General features: G+C 46.3%; 1 protein-coding gene across 1 annotated transcript in view; it reads right to left on the reverse strand.

The window, feature by feature from the left end:
• Positions 1–8,341: 8,341 nt before the first annotated feature.
• Positions 8,342–17,036, reverse strand: part of FGR (FGR proto-oncogene, Src family tyrosine kinase) — a 417,108-nt gene continuing 408,413 nt past the window's right edge. The window contains exons 11-13 of the mRNA XM_073564004.1: positions 12,130–12,283; positions 11,648–11,779; positions 8,342–9,714 (exon numbers count right to left, since the gene is read on the reverse strand). Coding sequence (XP_073420105.1) covers positions 9,506–9,714; positions 11,648–11,779; positions 12,130–12,283 — 495 coding nt within the window. The 3' untranslated portion in view covers positions 8,342–9,505. The remainder of the gene's footprint in view (positions 9,715–11,647; positions 11,780–12,129; positions 12,284–17,036) is intronic.

Here is a 17,036-nt window from a genome sequence, read left to right on the forward strand (position 1 = left end):
AATGGGGATGGGGGATTTAATGTGTGTGGGGAGATTTGGAGTGGTGATGGGGGGATTTAATGTGTGGGAGAAGATTTGGACTGGGGATGGGGCATTTAATGTGTGTGGGGAAATTTGGGCTGGGGATGGGTGGATTTAATGTGTGGGAGAGATTTGGACTGGAGATGGGGGATTTAGGGCATGTATAAGGAAACAGTATGGGGGCAAGTATGAGGAAACAGCATGGGGGATTGATGCAGACACAGCATGGTGAGTGGGGGATAGGGGCAGACAATATGAGGGATGAACGGGGGAATGTATGTGGACACAGTATGAGTAGTGATGAAAAATGTATGTGGACACAGTATGGGGGGTGTGCAGACACAGTATGTGGAGTCGGGAATATGTGTGAGCAGGCAGTATAGAGAGTGAGGGGGTAAATATATGAGAAGACAGTATGGTAAACAGGGGGGATGTGAGAGGAGACAGTATGAGGAGGGAGGGGAATAGTGTGAGGAGACAGTATGGGGGAAGAAAAGTGAATGGGCACAGAATAGACGCTGAGTAGTGGGGGCGTAGCATGGGGGGACAGTGCAAGGGTACAGCCAGGAGGGAACAGTATACCAAGGAGGGGGAGTGTGATGAGAGGGAACAATATAGAGACTGGGCCTGATAGGGAGGACACAGTGTGAGAGGACAGTGTGAAGAGGAGTCCCAGTATGGAAAGGAGAGATCAGTGTGAAGAGCAAGTACTATAACAGGGACAGTGTGGGGGTCATATTTTGGGCAGACAATATGGTGAGGGGCAATTATTTATTCAGCGTAGGGAAGATATTTTTATTCAGGAATGTTATAATAATATTGCAATCTTTAAGGGCATCACGTGGAGATTTGCAGCAGAAGACTGGAGAAGATGGAAGTCTGCAGAGATGGCTATGGATGACTCGTCATGGGGTCTGGACAAGATGAAGAAAAGAAAGACTCCAGAGATGACATCATCTATCAGGTACCTGGAATGTAAATATTATTTGCGATACTGACTAATTCTCATGTTTTTATTTATTCTAGGAGCATTCAAGGGGTTATTTAGGTTTGTGATGAGTCTGCAGTCATTCTTTGTGACTGCAGACTTCTGAATTCTCACAGTGATCACTGCATGTTGTCAGGATTCTCTCTTACTGGCAATTTACATACATGCAGTCCCTTGCTGACTAGACATGCGTGGCCTCACTCAATTAAAATGAACAGAGCGAGGCCGGGCATGTCTAGTCGTAATGTGGCCAGAAGTATACAAATCACATGCTTGTTTTGACATGGCCGTCTACTCTTGCCACTAGCAAGGGAGAATCCTAAAAGTGTGCAGTGCATTAGTTGTGAGAATTGGAGAATGTGGCCAGAATTGGATAAATGGAGAATGTGGCCAGAAGTATATGGGTCGCCCTCCCAGGGCTGTGGGGTACTCGGTACTGGGCCGGTATCAGTGGGATGTGTCACAGCGGCGGTGACCCGGACCGTGGCCCTGGGCGCCCAAGTTATAGGAAGATAAATGGTGGAATGTAGTTAAATGAATAGCTTGTGACGCCACCTGTAGTGTTCGGCAAGGAAGGTGTTAAGCCGATGATGCAAACAGATCCTCTGGGACAGATGGTGTGGTGCAGCAAGGATGGTATAGCCCTCCACAGGCAGGGCTGTTGTCCCAGGGCAGTGTAGATGTGGAGACACTTAGATGGTGTAGTGTCCGGCGCAGGGGATGTAGCAGTGCCAGGCGGATGGACGCAGGAAGGAATGGAGGCCACCAGGGCATGTAGTTCCAAAGCTTTACTCACAGTCTGTAGTGCCCGCTTCTGTGCCATGTCCTCCGGGCCAGGGACTCAGTCAACCCCCAGGCAAGATGGAATGCTCCCTTCCACGCTCCGCCAACTCATGTGCCTTTTCTGAACGTCTCCTCTATCGCGCCTTTAAGTGTGAAGATCTCCTAGTACTGTGTTACACTGGAGTTCCTCCTGACAGATGTTCCCAAGAACTCTACTTGCACGGCAGACAGCTGTAGCCTGCTTTGGGGACTCCCGGCTCTCTATCCATGTTGCTGTTGTGCCCTCAAGTCTTAGATGGGAGTAGTGCATTTACAGCCCACTACTCCACCGGTGTCTGCTGCAGAACCATTAGTGTCCATACAACCTCAGGGACCGGGCTCCGGCCTTGTGCTTTGAACTTCTAGGCAGGGTTCTTCCTCTAACCCACGTCCTCTGTGTTCTCTTTTACTCCTACGTTCCATACTTGTCTTTTCCCTTCTATGGAAGCTCAGGCTTCAGTTCAATGTCCTTCTCCTTCTTTCCTTTCCCGTGCCAGCTGGCTCAGATCACTGAGGCAGCTGCAGCACTCCTTCCTCCATCCCTCTTCCTGGGATCCCCACTCCTCCCGAGTGGCTTCCTTTCTCCTACTCCTCTGGACTCAACTGACTGACTGACCTCAATCCTGGAACTGTCCCGCTCTTATATATATATTCTGAACTCCACCCACCTCCCAGCACGTCTAGTGTTCCAAACAGGGAACCACCAAAGGTGCTCTGCTTCTCTCTAAGCAAGGAGCCGCAATGTGGTTTTGCTGAACTACTCTATTGTGTGGGGTGCGAGTGTTGGAGCGTGGTCAGGAGCTCCCAACTTACCTGGATGGTGGGGCACCACACCTTAGGAGAAGGTGCAGTACCTCTGTGGCGACTGAGCCTCAGGGGCGCCACATACCCCCCGTTAAACACAGCACGTCCGCGGGGTGCAAGGTAAACAAAGTTGACAGTACAGGAACATACAAATTTTTTGTAATGCTGAATAAACACTTCTTATACTAAACTTCCCAATGTGAGAGGCACTCATTCTTGAACGTTGCAAAAAATTCTTAATTAACGATCTAAAATTCTAAGTCAAAAGTGCAATTTTTCCATATAATACTTAATTCAAAGTGCTGTTATCTGTTACTCTCTATCACTTAAGTTTTCTTCATCAACACATTTCTTTTCTCTCTTTAGTGCACCTTTTCTACTTTCTCTCAACTCTGAGTGATAACCGTGATGCCTGGTTCACCATATACATTTTCAATTCTTTGTTCAAATCTCTCATCTCTGTATCAAAACATTTCTAATTCTATATAAAAGCCATTTCCTAGTTACCAATACTCTTATAAGACACATCATCAAACACTTCACATTAAAATTTTTCAATAATTCTTGTAAGTGCTGGACACCGCTCCCAGCCGGAATATCTTGCAGTGTCCTTTGATTGGAGTCATGTTCCAAATGAGGTAGATGTAATCTTCGCAAAGTGTCTATATGTAAAACCAAGAGAGGGCACCTAAAGAGGTGCAACTATTTACAAACACAGTTTTTTGATCACTCCAAGTTCATGATCGCTCAGTTCAAATGTAAAGGCTGCCAATAAACAGGGCAACTCTGGAAAAACAAAACTAAACCATGATGGTCAAAAATAGAACCAAAAGGCACAACGGTGCAAATAAACCCTCCTTGGTAATCGAGAGTTATATTGTAGGTTTCTAGTGCTGGTCCCCTCCTGGGGTTCTGGAAGCTGCTGAAATGGGAACTGCTACCAGATGAAATACTTTGGGTGTTTTCATCCTGTTGCTGGTTGCTTGCTAGTTCCAGTGCTCTGGTGCATGGCCTAGCACCGAGGGATGCCGCAGCTTGTTGGCTCTGATAGGCGACTACATGGGGACTCGGCAGCCAAGGGATCCCGAGGTCACTATCCCAAAGCGACCTAGACTCATCCAATCCCCAAAGATGCCGAATTGTGCGTGCCTGTTCCAGCCGTACCCTTCTCAGTAGGGACCTCCTCCACCTCCCCATTTCCGACAGTCCAGTGCCCCCAGCTGACTATTCCAACTGCCCCATTTTGAGCTCCTGCAAGCCTGCCTCTGACAACATGAAGTTGGGGGGCAACCCATTAGGAGGGCTGGGGTATATACCTGGTGCCTCCCGGCGGTGCAGTCCCTGCTCCGGTGCAGGCATAGTGGACGCTGCTCAGTGGAACACCGGGGACGGTGGTGGAGCTAACAGTGGCTCTGGGTCCGCGGGGGTCTCTGTAGGGACCTGCGCAGCCGTGTCAGGTCCGGATGGGGGTTTCTCTTCCTCTGCCTCAGCTCCCTGTGCTGCGTGCGACTCCTCTGGTAGTAGCAGCAGGGAGGCAACAAAGTACGCTGCCGGTGGCATGGCAGCGGTTCTAGGCTCCACAGGGTCTGCCTGGAAGAGGTCCGGTGCAGCAGCGGCAGTTTCCGGTGTCACGGGTACCGCAGGTGTAGGCCCCTCCTGGGCGCGCGGCAGGTTCAATGTCCATAGTGCTTCCTGCCTCAGTTGCAGGCGGCGCCCAATTTCGTCCTCCAGCTGTTGGCGGTTCATTTCAGCTACTGGGTCGGAGCCTTCAGCCATGGCACTGGGGAGATCCACTTCCCCGCACTCCGCAGGCCTCCTTCCCTCTCTCTCCAAGGTGGCGTTCTGGCGTTCTTCTCCTTCCTCTCTCGGCCCCTTTCCCGCCACTGGCTTCTGCCCCTCCTTCTTGGGGCGGCGTCTTCTTCCAGCGCCTCCATACCAAGCCAGTATACGAACCCCTCGGGGGGTTGGCCATGTTGCTGTCACATAGTAATTCAGGCCCAAGACTGTTCGCGGTCTTTTCCTAGGACCTCCCATCTCTTCACGCCCTTCATCTCCACACCAACAGCCATTTTTAGTGTTCATTTCACAGTCTATTAGAGTGGGTCTTCTGCACATTCTGAAAAGGTTTAAGTCCAACAAATCTTAGGCGCACAGAACCCAATGGCATCGGATCTCGTCATCCTGTTCGTGATGCCAAGTTGGGTCGCCCTCCCAGGGCTGTGGGGTACTCGGTCCCGGGCCGGTATCAGTGGGTTGTGTCACAGCGGCGGTGACCCGGACCGTGGCCCTGGGCGCCCAAGTAATAGAATAGGAAGATGAATGGTGGAATGTAGTTAAATGAATAGTTCATGACGCCACCTGTGGTGTTCGGCAAGGGAGGTGTTAAGCCGATGCTGCAGACAGATCCTCTGGGACAGATGGTGTTGTGCAGCAAGGATGGTATAGCCCTCCACAGGCAGGGCTGTTGTCTCAGGGCAGTGTACATGTGGAGACACTTAGATGGTGTAGTGTCTGGCGCAGGAGATATAGTAGTGTCAGGCGGATGGACGCAGGAAGGAATGGAGGACACCAGGGCATGTAGTTCCAAAGCTTTACTCACAGTCTGTAGTGCCCACTTCTGTGCCATGTCCTCCAGGTCAGGGACTCAGTCAACCCCCAGGCAAGATGGAATGCTCCCTTCCACGCTCCGCCAACTTATGTGCCTTTTCTGAACGTCTCCTCTATCGCGCCTTTAAGTGTGAAGATCTCCTAGTACTGTGTTACACTGGAGTTCCTCCTGACAGATGTTCCCAAGAACTCTACTTGCACGGCAGACAGCTGTAGCCTGCTTTGGGGACTCTCTACTCCTAAGTCCCGGCTCTCTATCCATGTTGCTGTTGTGCCCTCAAGTCTTAGATGGTAGTAGTGCATTTACAGCCCACTACTCCACCGGTGTCTGCTGCAGAACCATTAGTGTCCATACAACCTTGGGGACCGGGCCCCGGCCTTGCTCTTAGAACTTCTAGGCAGGGTTCTTCCTCTAACCCACGTCCTCTGTGTTCCCTTTTACTCCTACGTTCCGTACTTGTCTTTTCCCTTCTATGGAAGCTCAGGCTTTGGTTCAATGTCCTTCTCCTTCTTTCCTTTCCCATGCCAGCTGGCTCAGATCACTGAGGCAGCTGCAGCACTCCTTCCTCCATCCCTCTTCCAGGGATCCCCACTCCTCCCGAGTGGCTTCCTCTCTCCTACTCCTCTGGACTCAACTGACTGACTGACTGACCTCAATCCTGGAACTGTCCCGCTCTTATATATATATTCTGAACTCCACCCACCTCCCAGCACGTCTAGTGTTCCAAGCAGGGAACCACCAAAGGTGCTCTGCTTCTCTCTAAGCAAGGAGCCGCAATGTGGTTTTGCTGAACTACTCTATTGTGTGGGGTGCGAGTGTTGGAGCGTGGCCAGGAGCCCCCAACTTACCTGGATGGTGGGGCACCACACCTTAGGAGAACGTGCAGTACCTCTGTGGCGACTGAGCCTCAGGGGCGCCACATATACAAATCACATGCTTGTTTTGACATGGCCGTCCATTCTTGCCACTAGCAAGGGAGAAACTAAAAGTGTGCAGTACATTAGTTGTGAGAATTCAGAAGCCTGCAATGTAAGGATTCAGGTCACTGTCAGGATTTAGCTCAGCAGGTTCCAGTAGTCATCACATGGATACTTTACTCATGTGCGATTTTCATACTTATGGGCCTGTGGTAACGAGCTTCTCTTCCTGCTTCTCTCAGTTTTTTAATGATTGAGCGCATTAGGGAGAGCAGCTTGTCAGTACATCACTAAGTGTGCAAATCATATTGTCAGGACTCAGAATATTTTTGGTTACCTTTTGGGCATGCCTGCCCTTTTTCAAGATGGTGTCTTTTGTTTCATGTGCCCCTTGTCTTCCTGCCTTATAACTCCACCCCATACTCTAGTCTGTGCTATAGATTTCTGCCTGTGTCCTGCTCCTGGTGGTTTTCTGGCTTTCTAGCTGCTTCTGCAAACCTGTGTGTATTCATCTGTGCAAGAGTACCTCCTGCTCTTGACTGCTCTGCTGCTCCTCAGTGCCGCTGACCTTCACCTGCAATTGCTAAACTCATAAACTGGTTGCTGTTCTGGTTCTGCCTTTGTTTAATTAGCTGCATAGCTCGGGCCTGCTCTGATTAATCTGAGACTTCCTACCAGGCCTACCTGGATAATCTAACACCTTGTTTGGACTTGCTTATCCGTGCATGGACTAGACACGAACTTACTTGTTTCCATTCTCAAGTATAAACTGTGCTACACAGACTGTTTTGCAGATTGCATTTCTCTCTGAGATTTCCATCAGACTTGTCAAGTTTTATTCAGTAGTTATTCTTAATGTTATGGACTTGAGTTTTCTATGCACTTATTTGAAGCATCGTCTGTTTACAATATAGACTTTTTCACCTACAAACTGTGTTCTATAGTGTCTTGCTCCATGCAAAGAGACTCCTGAGTCCTCCAGTATAATTATTACACATATATGGGCTTGGGAGGGGGGGCGCCAAACTGACTTCTTGCCCCGGGTGCCAGAAAACCTAGATACACCTCTGCCATCCAGTCCTGTATCCATCAGTCAAGTGACTGAGTGGATTTGCTCACTTACTTGAATCAGGCAGATGAACCACCTTGGGGGCAGCTTTCTGTACTTATTCTTTAGTTGAATGTTTTGGGTGGAAAGCAAAACTTTATCACCAGATGAGATATTAGGTGTAGGTTATCTATGTTTATCAGCACTCGCCCTAGCTTTAGCTGCAGACAAATTAAACAATTTATGGCATGAAGTTACCCTTGAAATGTAAATGGAAGGAGGATGAGGTTGTCAACTACAGACTCTGGAAAAGGGAGATTTTCTGAAATACTCAGAAAAAGAATTGTAAGCAAGTTCAGGCCATAGAAGCAAATAAGCCATTTGTCCTGATGAACACAGATTATGCAAAGTGCCTTCCACAACCTGGAAACAAACTGTACACTACAATCTGAGACTATACAAGGAGGGAGAATGCGGAACAAGAGAACTTGGGCTAACTGTAGAGGAGATGGAAGTCCAGGTAGTGGAAGAAAACAAGGCATCTTAGATAATCGGTACACCGTGACCCATATAGTAGTGAACATTTGTGCCCCAGGAAGATCAGAAACCAAAAAAAATAAAATTTCAACCCAAGGATTTGTATCAGCTGTAGAAAATCAGGAGGCACTTGACGAGAAGATATGAATTGGGAACATTGAGGGAAGGATGCCACAAACTCTTTAATGTTCTGTTTCCACTTAGTCCATTAATAAAAATGGGATACTAGATCTGCAGTTCAGTTTACTCCTGGATGACCAAAGTGAAAAGAAGAATGAGCCCAGCTGAGACCTTGAAACATGGTGCTTTGTAGACAACGGATACAACAGATGCAAATTGATCATCCCGAGTATTGAACACCGGTTTCCATATATCATATGTTAATACAGATCAGGTTTTAGGCTGTACGTAGGTCTACTTTAGTGAAGATAAAAGCACCCTTAATCAGATCAAAAAGTTCTGAAATGAGCCATTGAACGGGAACGAGAACACCCTTAAATCTTCGTTTGGCCTATTCTCAACCTATGTGAAAGGTCTTTATAAAGGTAGTCAGATATTCAGTAAGCATTCTGCTTGAATAAAAATCAAACATACGGTCACAGTTTTATGTGGTTGCAAACTTGAGTTTCAAGCCAAGCACAATTGCAATTCATATTTATTTTAAGGCATGTGACAATTTGACAAGTTCTACCTTTTAATTAATTGAAATGTTATTTAATGCATGCAATGGTATGAAATTGGGTGTACAAGGGTATCTTAATATGTATCTTTTCACTATTATTACAAAACCAGGAAGGTTTACAGAACATAGAATAAGTCAGACATGACATTTGTGAAATTCCTCTGTATCAGTATATGTAATATGGCAGGTCGACCGCACATTGACTAATAATTCTGTTCATGATTTCAAACATAAATTTAAAAAAAACAGCGAGTGAGCAAGCAATGCACTGTAATGACTGGTATAACATATATGTAGTAATCGACAGGAATAAAGCTGATCAAGGCGCAAAAAGCAAAAATTAGGCTAAAATATTAAAATGCTGCAGTAAGCATGTAAAATAGATGACAAAATAAAACTGCAAGAATAAATAAAACTATGCATTTAATGACTAACAGAGTTGATCAATGCTCCTCTAGTAAGATCAAACGTCTGGTGGAATATGCATTGGGTATGGTAGGTGAGATGATCTGCTAGACCTTTACTGATGATTTGTCCTGCTTTTTGCAGTATTTGATTATTTTATTGCAATTTGACTAGTATGTTTCTACATAATACCGGTTTTAACTGTCCTTTTTTTTTTGCTTGACTACGTTTATATTGGCTGATGTTTTTTAATGCATTTTAATTTTAATATATTCATGAAGTGAAGATGAACTTTGGTTTTCCACTGCTTTTTTCTCACTGGTGTTGATTTGTATACTGATGCGCTTTGTTTCTGTTCATAATTGGGGAAACATATTTTGGTGTCATTACATCAGCATTTTCCCAAGCAGTATTTATATTAATGTTACTGTCATGGCCAATGTTTCATGGTTTAGTATTCCAACATTAAGTCCCTATCACTGTTGCTCTTATTGGATGTTATACCCTTCAAGAACATGTTCTACAGTCTGACTGTAAATATTCAGGAATCTTCTCATAGTGATTTGAAAGCAATCAAGGACCACACTTTTAGGCCTTCAACATGTCTTTGGAGTTTATAATCTCTTCAATGAGAGACTTTGGTCCATATTGCTTGTTACCATCACAATGAACTTTAGATATTGTCCCCAGGCTGATACTGTGGCTCTGTAGCTGTAAAGTAATCTTCCAAAAATGATTGCAAGTACTCAAATGTTGGACGTTCCTCAGGATCACCCTTCCAGCACTGTAACATAAGGTCATGAAGAGATGGGGGGCAACTTGAAGGACATGGCATGCGGTACCCCCTTTCCACTTGCTCCAATACTTCTCTATTACTCATACCTAGTGTGGAGAAAAAAAGACAATGGATTAGATTTGTGTACCGACATAATAACCTAAAAAGCAAGATGTATAAAATGGCACTTTTTACAGAAAAATGGCATCAGAAAGTGAACTAGTCTTTTAGTCAGGATTTTGTGTTATAAGAATTTAAAACGAATCTTTCACCAGGTTATTGCTATCTAATCTGAGAGCAGCATGATGTAGGGGCAGAGTCCCTGATTCCTTCAATGTGTCACTTACTGGTCAGCTTGGTGTTGTTTTGATAAAGTCCCTTTTGTTTGCAAGAGATAAATACTAGAGGACTAGTAAACCTGTGGCCATGTAGTCCTCCATATTCAAAAGCTCTGTATAATCCTGCCCCCACCACTGATTGTCAGTTTTTTGCCTATGCACAGTGTACACAGAAGGCTGTCAATCAGTGGGTGAGGTTACACAGAGCTCAGCATTCAGAGAACTGGTAGATTTGCAGGCGATAAAACAGTTTTTAACCCCTTTCCGACATTGGCCATAATAGTACGCCCACGCCGGAATCTCACTCTTTGATGTGGGTTCCAGCGCTGAGCCCACATCTTTTTCGGCACATGTCAACTGACATGTGCCTCTAACAGCTGTCGGTGGAATCGCGATTTAACCTGTTAAATACCGCTGTCAATCTCTGACAGCGGCATTTAAGTCGTGCTTACCGGAAATCCTGCCCATTGGTGACCCCGTCATGTGATCATGGGTCACCAACGGGTGGTTGGTGCTCATAGCAAGTGTGCAATTCTGCTACACACAGGCAATCTGATCATCACCTGTATGTAGCAAAGCCAATCAGCTAATGGCAACTTCTAGTCTTCCATGGAGACTATTGAAGCAAAAAATAAGCCCTCACCCAACCCCAGATCCCCAAATTTTTTTCACCACTTAAATAAAAAAGAACCTAGACATGTTTGGTGTGTATGAACTCATAATGACCTGGAGAATCATAATGGCAGGTCAGTTTTAGCATTTGGTGAACATGATAAAGAAAAAAACTGGAATTACACTTTTTTTTTGCAATTTCACCACACTTGGAATTTTTTTCCCATTTTCCAGTACAAGATATGTTAAAACCAATGGTGTCGTTTAAAAGTACACATTGTCCCACATAAAACAAGCCCTCACATGGCCATATTGATGGAAATATAAAAAAGTTATGGCTGTGGGAAGAAGGTGCTAATCATAATTGCATTATTGAGCAATGTTTGTGATACATCACTGAAATCTGGGTCTCTGTTGCTCTCATATGGGATAACAAAAATCTGGTGACAAATTTCTTTAAAAGAATAAAAAATTCGATATCTCAAGTTACCTACCAAAACTCCAAATCGTGCAATTTTCACATTCGCCAATAAGACTAAAACTAATTGCCTATTATGCACAGGGGTGTTTTCAGTTGTCTCATTATCATGAGAGACAGGGAATAAAATGACCAGTAATCCCCCTATATACAGCAGATAATACAGGATCACCATTCCCAGTAGATGATGGCCACAGCTGATCTCTCCTCTCTTTGCCCATATCGGAGTATTCTTAGCCAGCTCTCCCGTCAGTCTATTCCAGCCTACATCCATGTGGCCTCCTGCACAGAACAGGAACTAGAAATCTAGTATTAGGCTTAGTGGACTCTGTAAACTTTGCAACATTTTTTAGTTTTCTATTTTGTATAGATTGTGATAGTAAAAATGAAAAAGAAGGAAAAAAATAGATTTAACACGAAAAAGCGATTTGAATAATAGATCACTTCCTGATGATACATTCCCAAAGAATAGTGCTTTTCCACGTGGTTGGCTTAAGGCTATTCTGTATCCATGACTGTGTGTATAAGTGCGTATAAGGGGGTCTGAGTACAGCAGGGTGTTGTTCTGGCTCAGAAGCTCCCGCATTCGGTTGCCTAGCAGAGTTTTTGCACCTGGATACGGAATTCTTCCCTTCGTCACTAGCTCACACACAAGGATTCCAAATGACCAGACATCAGATTTAATTGTGAATCTTCCATACATTGCAGCCTCAGGAGCTGTCCATTTGATGGGAAACTTGGCACCTGTTACAATAACAGAACAGAGATACAGTCATGAAATGTTCAGGGGCTTGTGACATGCAGCAGAGGGAGGAAAGGGCAGATCGGGCTTTTTAATACAGCAATATTTTTTTTCTGCCATTTCAATTAGTGGACATATGACAGAAAGTTTTACTTATATAGTGCAGCATAGATTATTATTAAATGCCAAATGTTGGTGTTTGATGTCTTGATTCCTTGTTATCCACTGCCATCCAAAAGGATTATCCCAGCACCATACAATGCAGTAACATCTCATAAACTCTATAAATGAGCAAATATCAGTTATTACAGTACTACATATAATACTATATCTTATAAAGTCCATTTATTACCTTGTCGAGCTGTGTACTCATTGTCTTCGATGAGCCGAGCAAGACCAAAATCTGCCACCTTACAGACCACGTTGTTATCCACAAGAATATTGGCAGCTCTCAGATCACGGTGAATATAGTTCATTCTTTCAATATATGCCATACCGGAAGCTACCTAAAAGTAGTGATGCAATGTTCATACGAGTCTATAGACGTAGCATTGCTTCAATAATTGGCACATAGACACATAAAGCCAGGAGTTGCAGAGCGAGAAATTATGGTCAGTGAGGGAAACACCGGAGGAGAATGAGGTGAAGGGTTAAATCAATGAGGAAACATACTAATATGGCAGCGGCTCTGGATTGCCTGCAGATTTAAACCTCAACATCAGATACATACACAGAACAGAACATTTTTATTTGGCTCAGGCACATTAAAAATCACACCAGCGTAACAGTAAACCTTCGCAACGACTTTCAATACAACCTAACACAGAATGCGGCCCAGTGTATACAGTCGTACAAGAGCAGTTGGGGGAAGGCTGCCTCCTCTGCTCCATGCACAGAACCATTGGATAGGGGAGGGGCTGAGCACAGGGGGCCAGGAGAGGAGAGCAGAGAGCAGGAAATCTGCCCAGGTTTTCTCTCAGTGCAGCCTGGGGAGCTGAAGGGGAAGGACGCTGAGACTGCAGAAGAGACAGAGCTCTAGGTCTCAGAGAAAGTCTGGGGTATCGTGCATAGGGACAGCAGAACGTTAGTACGTGAGACTGTGTACTGTGGAGACAGTGGAGCTGTGCCCTGACCCCGTTGACAGACTGAGACCTGACAGACTGAGAAGCAGAGACCGTAGCCCGTGACTACGAACAGTTGGAGTCTGCAGTGACAAATAAGTTGTGCCCTGATCCCCATGTGAAGTCTGTGTCCAGAGCAAGGGCTGTATGCTGTGATTAGAGACTTCCCTGTGAACCTCCTTAGAGTGACTGTGATAGTGGCAAGACACTTCCTTGCAGACAGGCTGCATTCAGTAGCTGAGCTGAGACCTGTATAGAGAGACTGAACCATGGAAAAGGGGCTGTGATTCATGTGTTAATGTAGAGCCCCTGATGCTGGTGAGAGAACACCTCTGCCAAAGCAGGGAGAAGGACTTGGAGAAAAAGGGGCATATCGTCAGCTTCAGACCCTTTTGGCTCCTGCGTTAACCCCTCATACTCCAGCTGGACTTCATTAAGGACCCCAGAGACAGAGGACATCAAGCACCGCTTGTGCCTCGGTGCCAATGTTGGACAAGAGTGATCCCCTCCAATCAAGACCCCCAGGACTGATAAGTTTGTCTCATAGAAGAATACCTTTTCTACTGATTGAACCCCATATATGTCTCTCTGCTGTTGTTATAATCTGTTATATCTCATTCTCTGTTATACTGTATGTTTTACCAGTATTATCCCTTGTAAATAAACCTCCCCTTTTACTGTTTGTCTGCCTGTTCCGTGGTGACATATCTCTCCTGCACCTTATTATACTTGGCGTAGTCGGCAGGATGTCACACACAGGCACATACAAGGCGTACCAAGCAGTCAGGGAAGGCCCCCGGACTAGCATTCCACTGGGAGCCATGTTGAATAAGATGCTGAGGTTTAATGGGAGCAATGTGATGTTGTGGGGTTGGACGGTGCTTATCCAGGGAATGATGCGGATGCATCCCATGACACCAGCCCTGGAGGCAGAGATAGCATTGATGGCCCTGGAGGGGGAGGCACGGGATTCTGTCATGCATAGGTCCCCCCGGGAGAGAGATACCCTGGACAAAGTATTATGGATACTTGGTGAGATGCATGGGGACCCCACTGCCTTAGGGGAGCTGCGCATACGACTGTTTTGCCAGGTACAAAGAGAGGGGGAGACCATGACTCAGTTTATGAATGCCTTACAAGAGCTTCACACTGCTATTAAACGGAAGGACGGTGTAGGCATAAGGTCAATTGACGTTGTGCTGCGAGACCAGCTGGTAACGGGCTTGGGAGACGTGTTGATAAAGCAGGTCTTGCAAGAGCACGTGCGGGAGAAACCAGACATGACTTTGTCTCAGGTTGGGAGTGAGGTGCGCACGCGTGAGCAGGAGCAGGGAGTGTTAGCACCAGTGGGGAAGATATGGAGCAGGGACGTAGCTGCCCCTCAATGGGTGGAAGCCCTGAAAGAAGAGATTAAGCAGATCCATGAGGAAATGGCCGAATATAAGAGGGCCCCTACTATAGAAACTTCCCCCCAATGTGAGACGAGTGCCGCTCAGCGAAGAAGACCGTCTACATGCTGCAACTGTGGAGTACTCAGCTTGAATGAAGAAGAGACGGCATGGACCCAGGATTCCCAGCTGGAGATAAGAAGAATCTGGAAGGAGATTGAGAGTCTGGGAGAAGCCCTTACTGTTGTCTTGTGGACCAGCGGAATGTCCCGAGGTAACGTGTGGAAGCACACAGAGAAGGGTAGAGGAGATGAGCAGAGCATGAAGAAGACTTCAGCAACGGCTCCAGAGTGTGATCATGTGTTCAGGAGTGAGGAGCAACCACCGATGAGCGATGGTTCCCACCGAGGTCGTCGATACAGACCAAAGCGCCCACTAGATAGATGCAGCCATGAGTGTTGGGTGTGCAGAAAAGTGGGACACCTGTCCAGAAATTGCTCGACCCGAGAACGGCGGTGGCAGAGATCCGCTCACCCCTCTGAGGTTCCTGCTAATTGGAGGGAGCGTCGCCCCTGGAAGGAAAGATATGGCGGAATAAGGAGAGCCTCACGGTGTCAGACACCAAGAAGAGGTGGAGAGGATGTCGACTGTCCACGAACATATGGCTGTACTGTCCCGGCACGTGGAGGCGGGGTTGGAAGAACCCCAACCTGGGTCTGGAGGCCACGATGGTAAAGTTCAACCCATAGAGGAGGAAGAGACTATTGTCCGAGAGGTCCATTGCGATGACTTACAATCGGACCCACTACAAGCTACCGGCCAAGGAGAAAAGAGCTTCTGAAATACCCATTCCTGCGGTTCCAGTCAATGAGGAGAAAGAACAACTGGTGTCGTCCTCTGAGGTGGAGCCTGTGCCGTCTGCAGGCTCACAAGATTCACACTGGGCAAGCAAGATAGAACAGGGGTGTGAAACAGGGAGTGTGGCTGAAAAGTCCTGGAAAGTGACGCCCGATGTGAATATTGAAGATTCCTGCTTGAATGCCCCTGATCCCTCCGGTTCTAGTTTTGACGAAAGTACTCCTGTCAAAGAGGGGGGGAGCTGTGGAGAAGAATTGCCAGGACTAAGTCCCCAAACTGAGAAGACCAGGCAAGAAGTCCCTACATTTCCCGCTGATGGTGAAGTAAAGGGCAAAACGTCTGTTAGTGGCAAAGCCAAGAAGAAGAAGAAAAAAAAGAAGACAGTAGAAGCCGTCAGAAGAGTTAATGCGATAACACAAAAGGCATCCTAGGAATTGTCTTCTACTGCTGACGATGAAGTAGAGAAAGAACATCCAAACCTAACCGATGAGCAACTCCTAAATCAGTTAGTTCGGGAGTATTTGGCAGAAGAAAGACTGGAGCAGATGCAAGGTTTACAGGTATCTGTCTACCTGCAACAGAGCAATGAGAAGCATGAAGACCCCTTGCCTGTGGAATGGCAAGCTAAAAGAGAGGAGGAATGTAAGGAGGTGAAGTACAAGAGCAGTTGGGGGAAGGCTGCCTCCTCTGCTCCATGCACAGAACCATTGGATAGGGGAGGGGCTGAGCACAGGGGGCCAGGAGAGGAGAGCAGAGAGCAGGAAATCTGCCTGGGCTTTCTCTCAGTGCAGCCTGGGGAGCTGAAGGGGAAGGACGCTGAGAGAGACTGCAGAAGAGACAGAGCTCCAGGTCACAGAAAAAGTCTGGGGTATCGTGCATAGGGACAGCAGAACGTTAGTACGTGAGACTGTGTACTGTGGAGAAAGTGGAGCTGCGCCCTGACCCCGTGGACAGACTGAGACCTGCAGAGAAGCAGAGACTGTAGTCCGTGACTACGAACAGTTGGAGTCTGCAGTGACAGATAAGTTGTGTCCTGATCCCCATGTGAAGTCTGTGTCCAGAGCAAGGGCTGTATGCTGTGATTAGAGACTTCCCTGTGAACCTCCTTAGAGCGACTGTGATAGTGGCAAGACGCTTCCTTGCAGACAGGCTGCATTCAGTAGCTGAGCTGAGACCTGTATAGAGAGACTAAGTCACAGACAAGGGGCTGTGATTCATGTGTTAATGTAAAGCCCCTGATGCTGGTGAGAGAATACCTCTGCCCAAGCAAGGAGAAGGACTTGGAGAAAAAGGGGCATATCGTCAGCCTCACACCCTTTTGGCTCCTGCGTTAACCCCTCATACTCCAGCTGGACTTCATTAAGGACCCCAGAGACAGAGGACATCAAGCACCGCTTGTGCCTCAGTGCCTACGTTGGACAAGAGTGATCCCCTCCAATCAAGACCCCCCAGGACTGATAAGTTTGTCTCAGAAGAATACCTTTTCTACTGATTGAACCCCATATGTGTCTCTCTGCTGTTGTTATCTGTTATATCTCATTCTCTGTTATACTGTATGTTTTACCAGTATTATCCCTTGTAAATAAACCTCTCCTTTTACTGTTGGTCTCCCTGTTCCATGGTGACATATCGCTTCTGCACCTTATTACACATACACTATATAAAAAGACACACATGCATGTTTTTCTCAATTCAATATCTGACATGAAATTAGAATAAACCTTTCCCGTTTTAGGGCAATTAGGATTACCATAATTATTAATATTTGCCAAATGTTAGAATAATATGAGAGAGAGAATGTTTTAAGGAATTTTTATTACTTACTGCAAAGTCAAAAGTTTACATACAGTAAGATTACTAGGCGTTTAAACAATTCTGGACTGCGCATATGA

The sequence above is a fragment of the Dendrobates tinctorius genome, unplaced genomic scaffold (genome assembly GCF_039654945.1).
Source record: "Dendrobates tinctorius isolate UK_male_01 unplaced genomic scaffold, ASM3965494v1 ptg000015l, whole genome shotgun sequence".
Taxonomy (NCBI): Eukaryota; Metazoa; Chordata; class Amphibia; order Anura; family Dendrobatidae; genus Dendrobates; species Dendrobates tinctorius.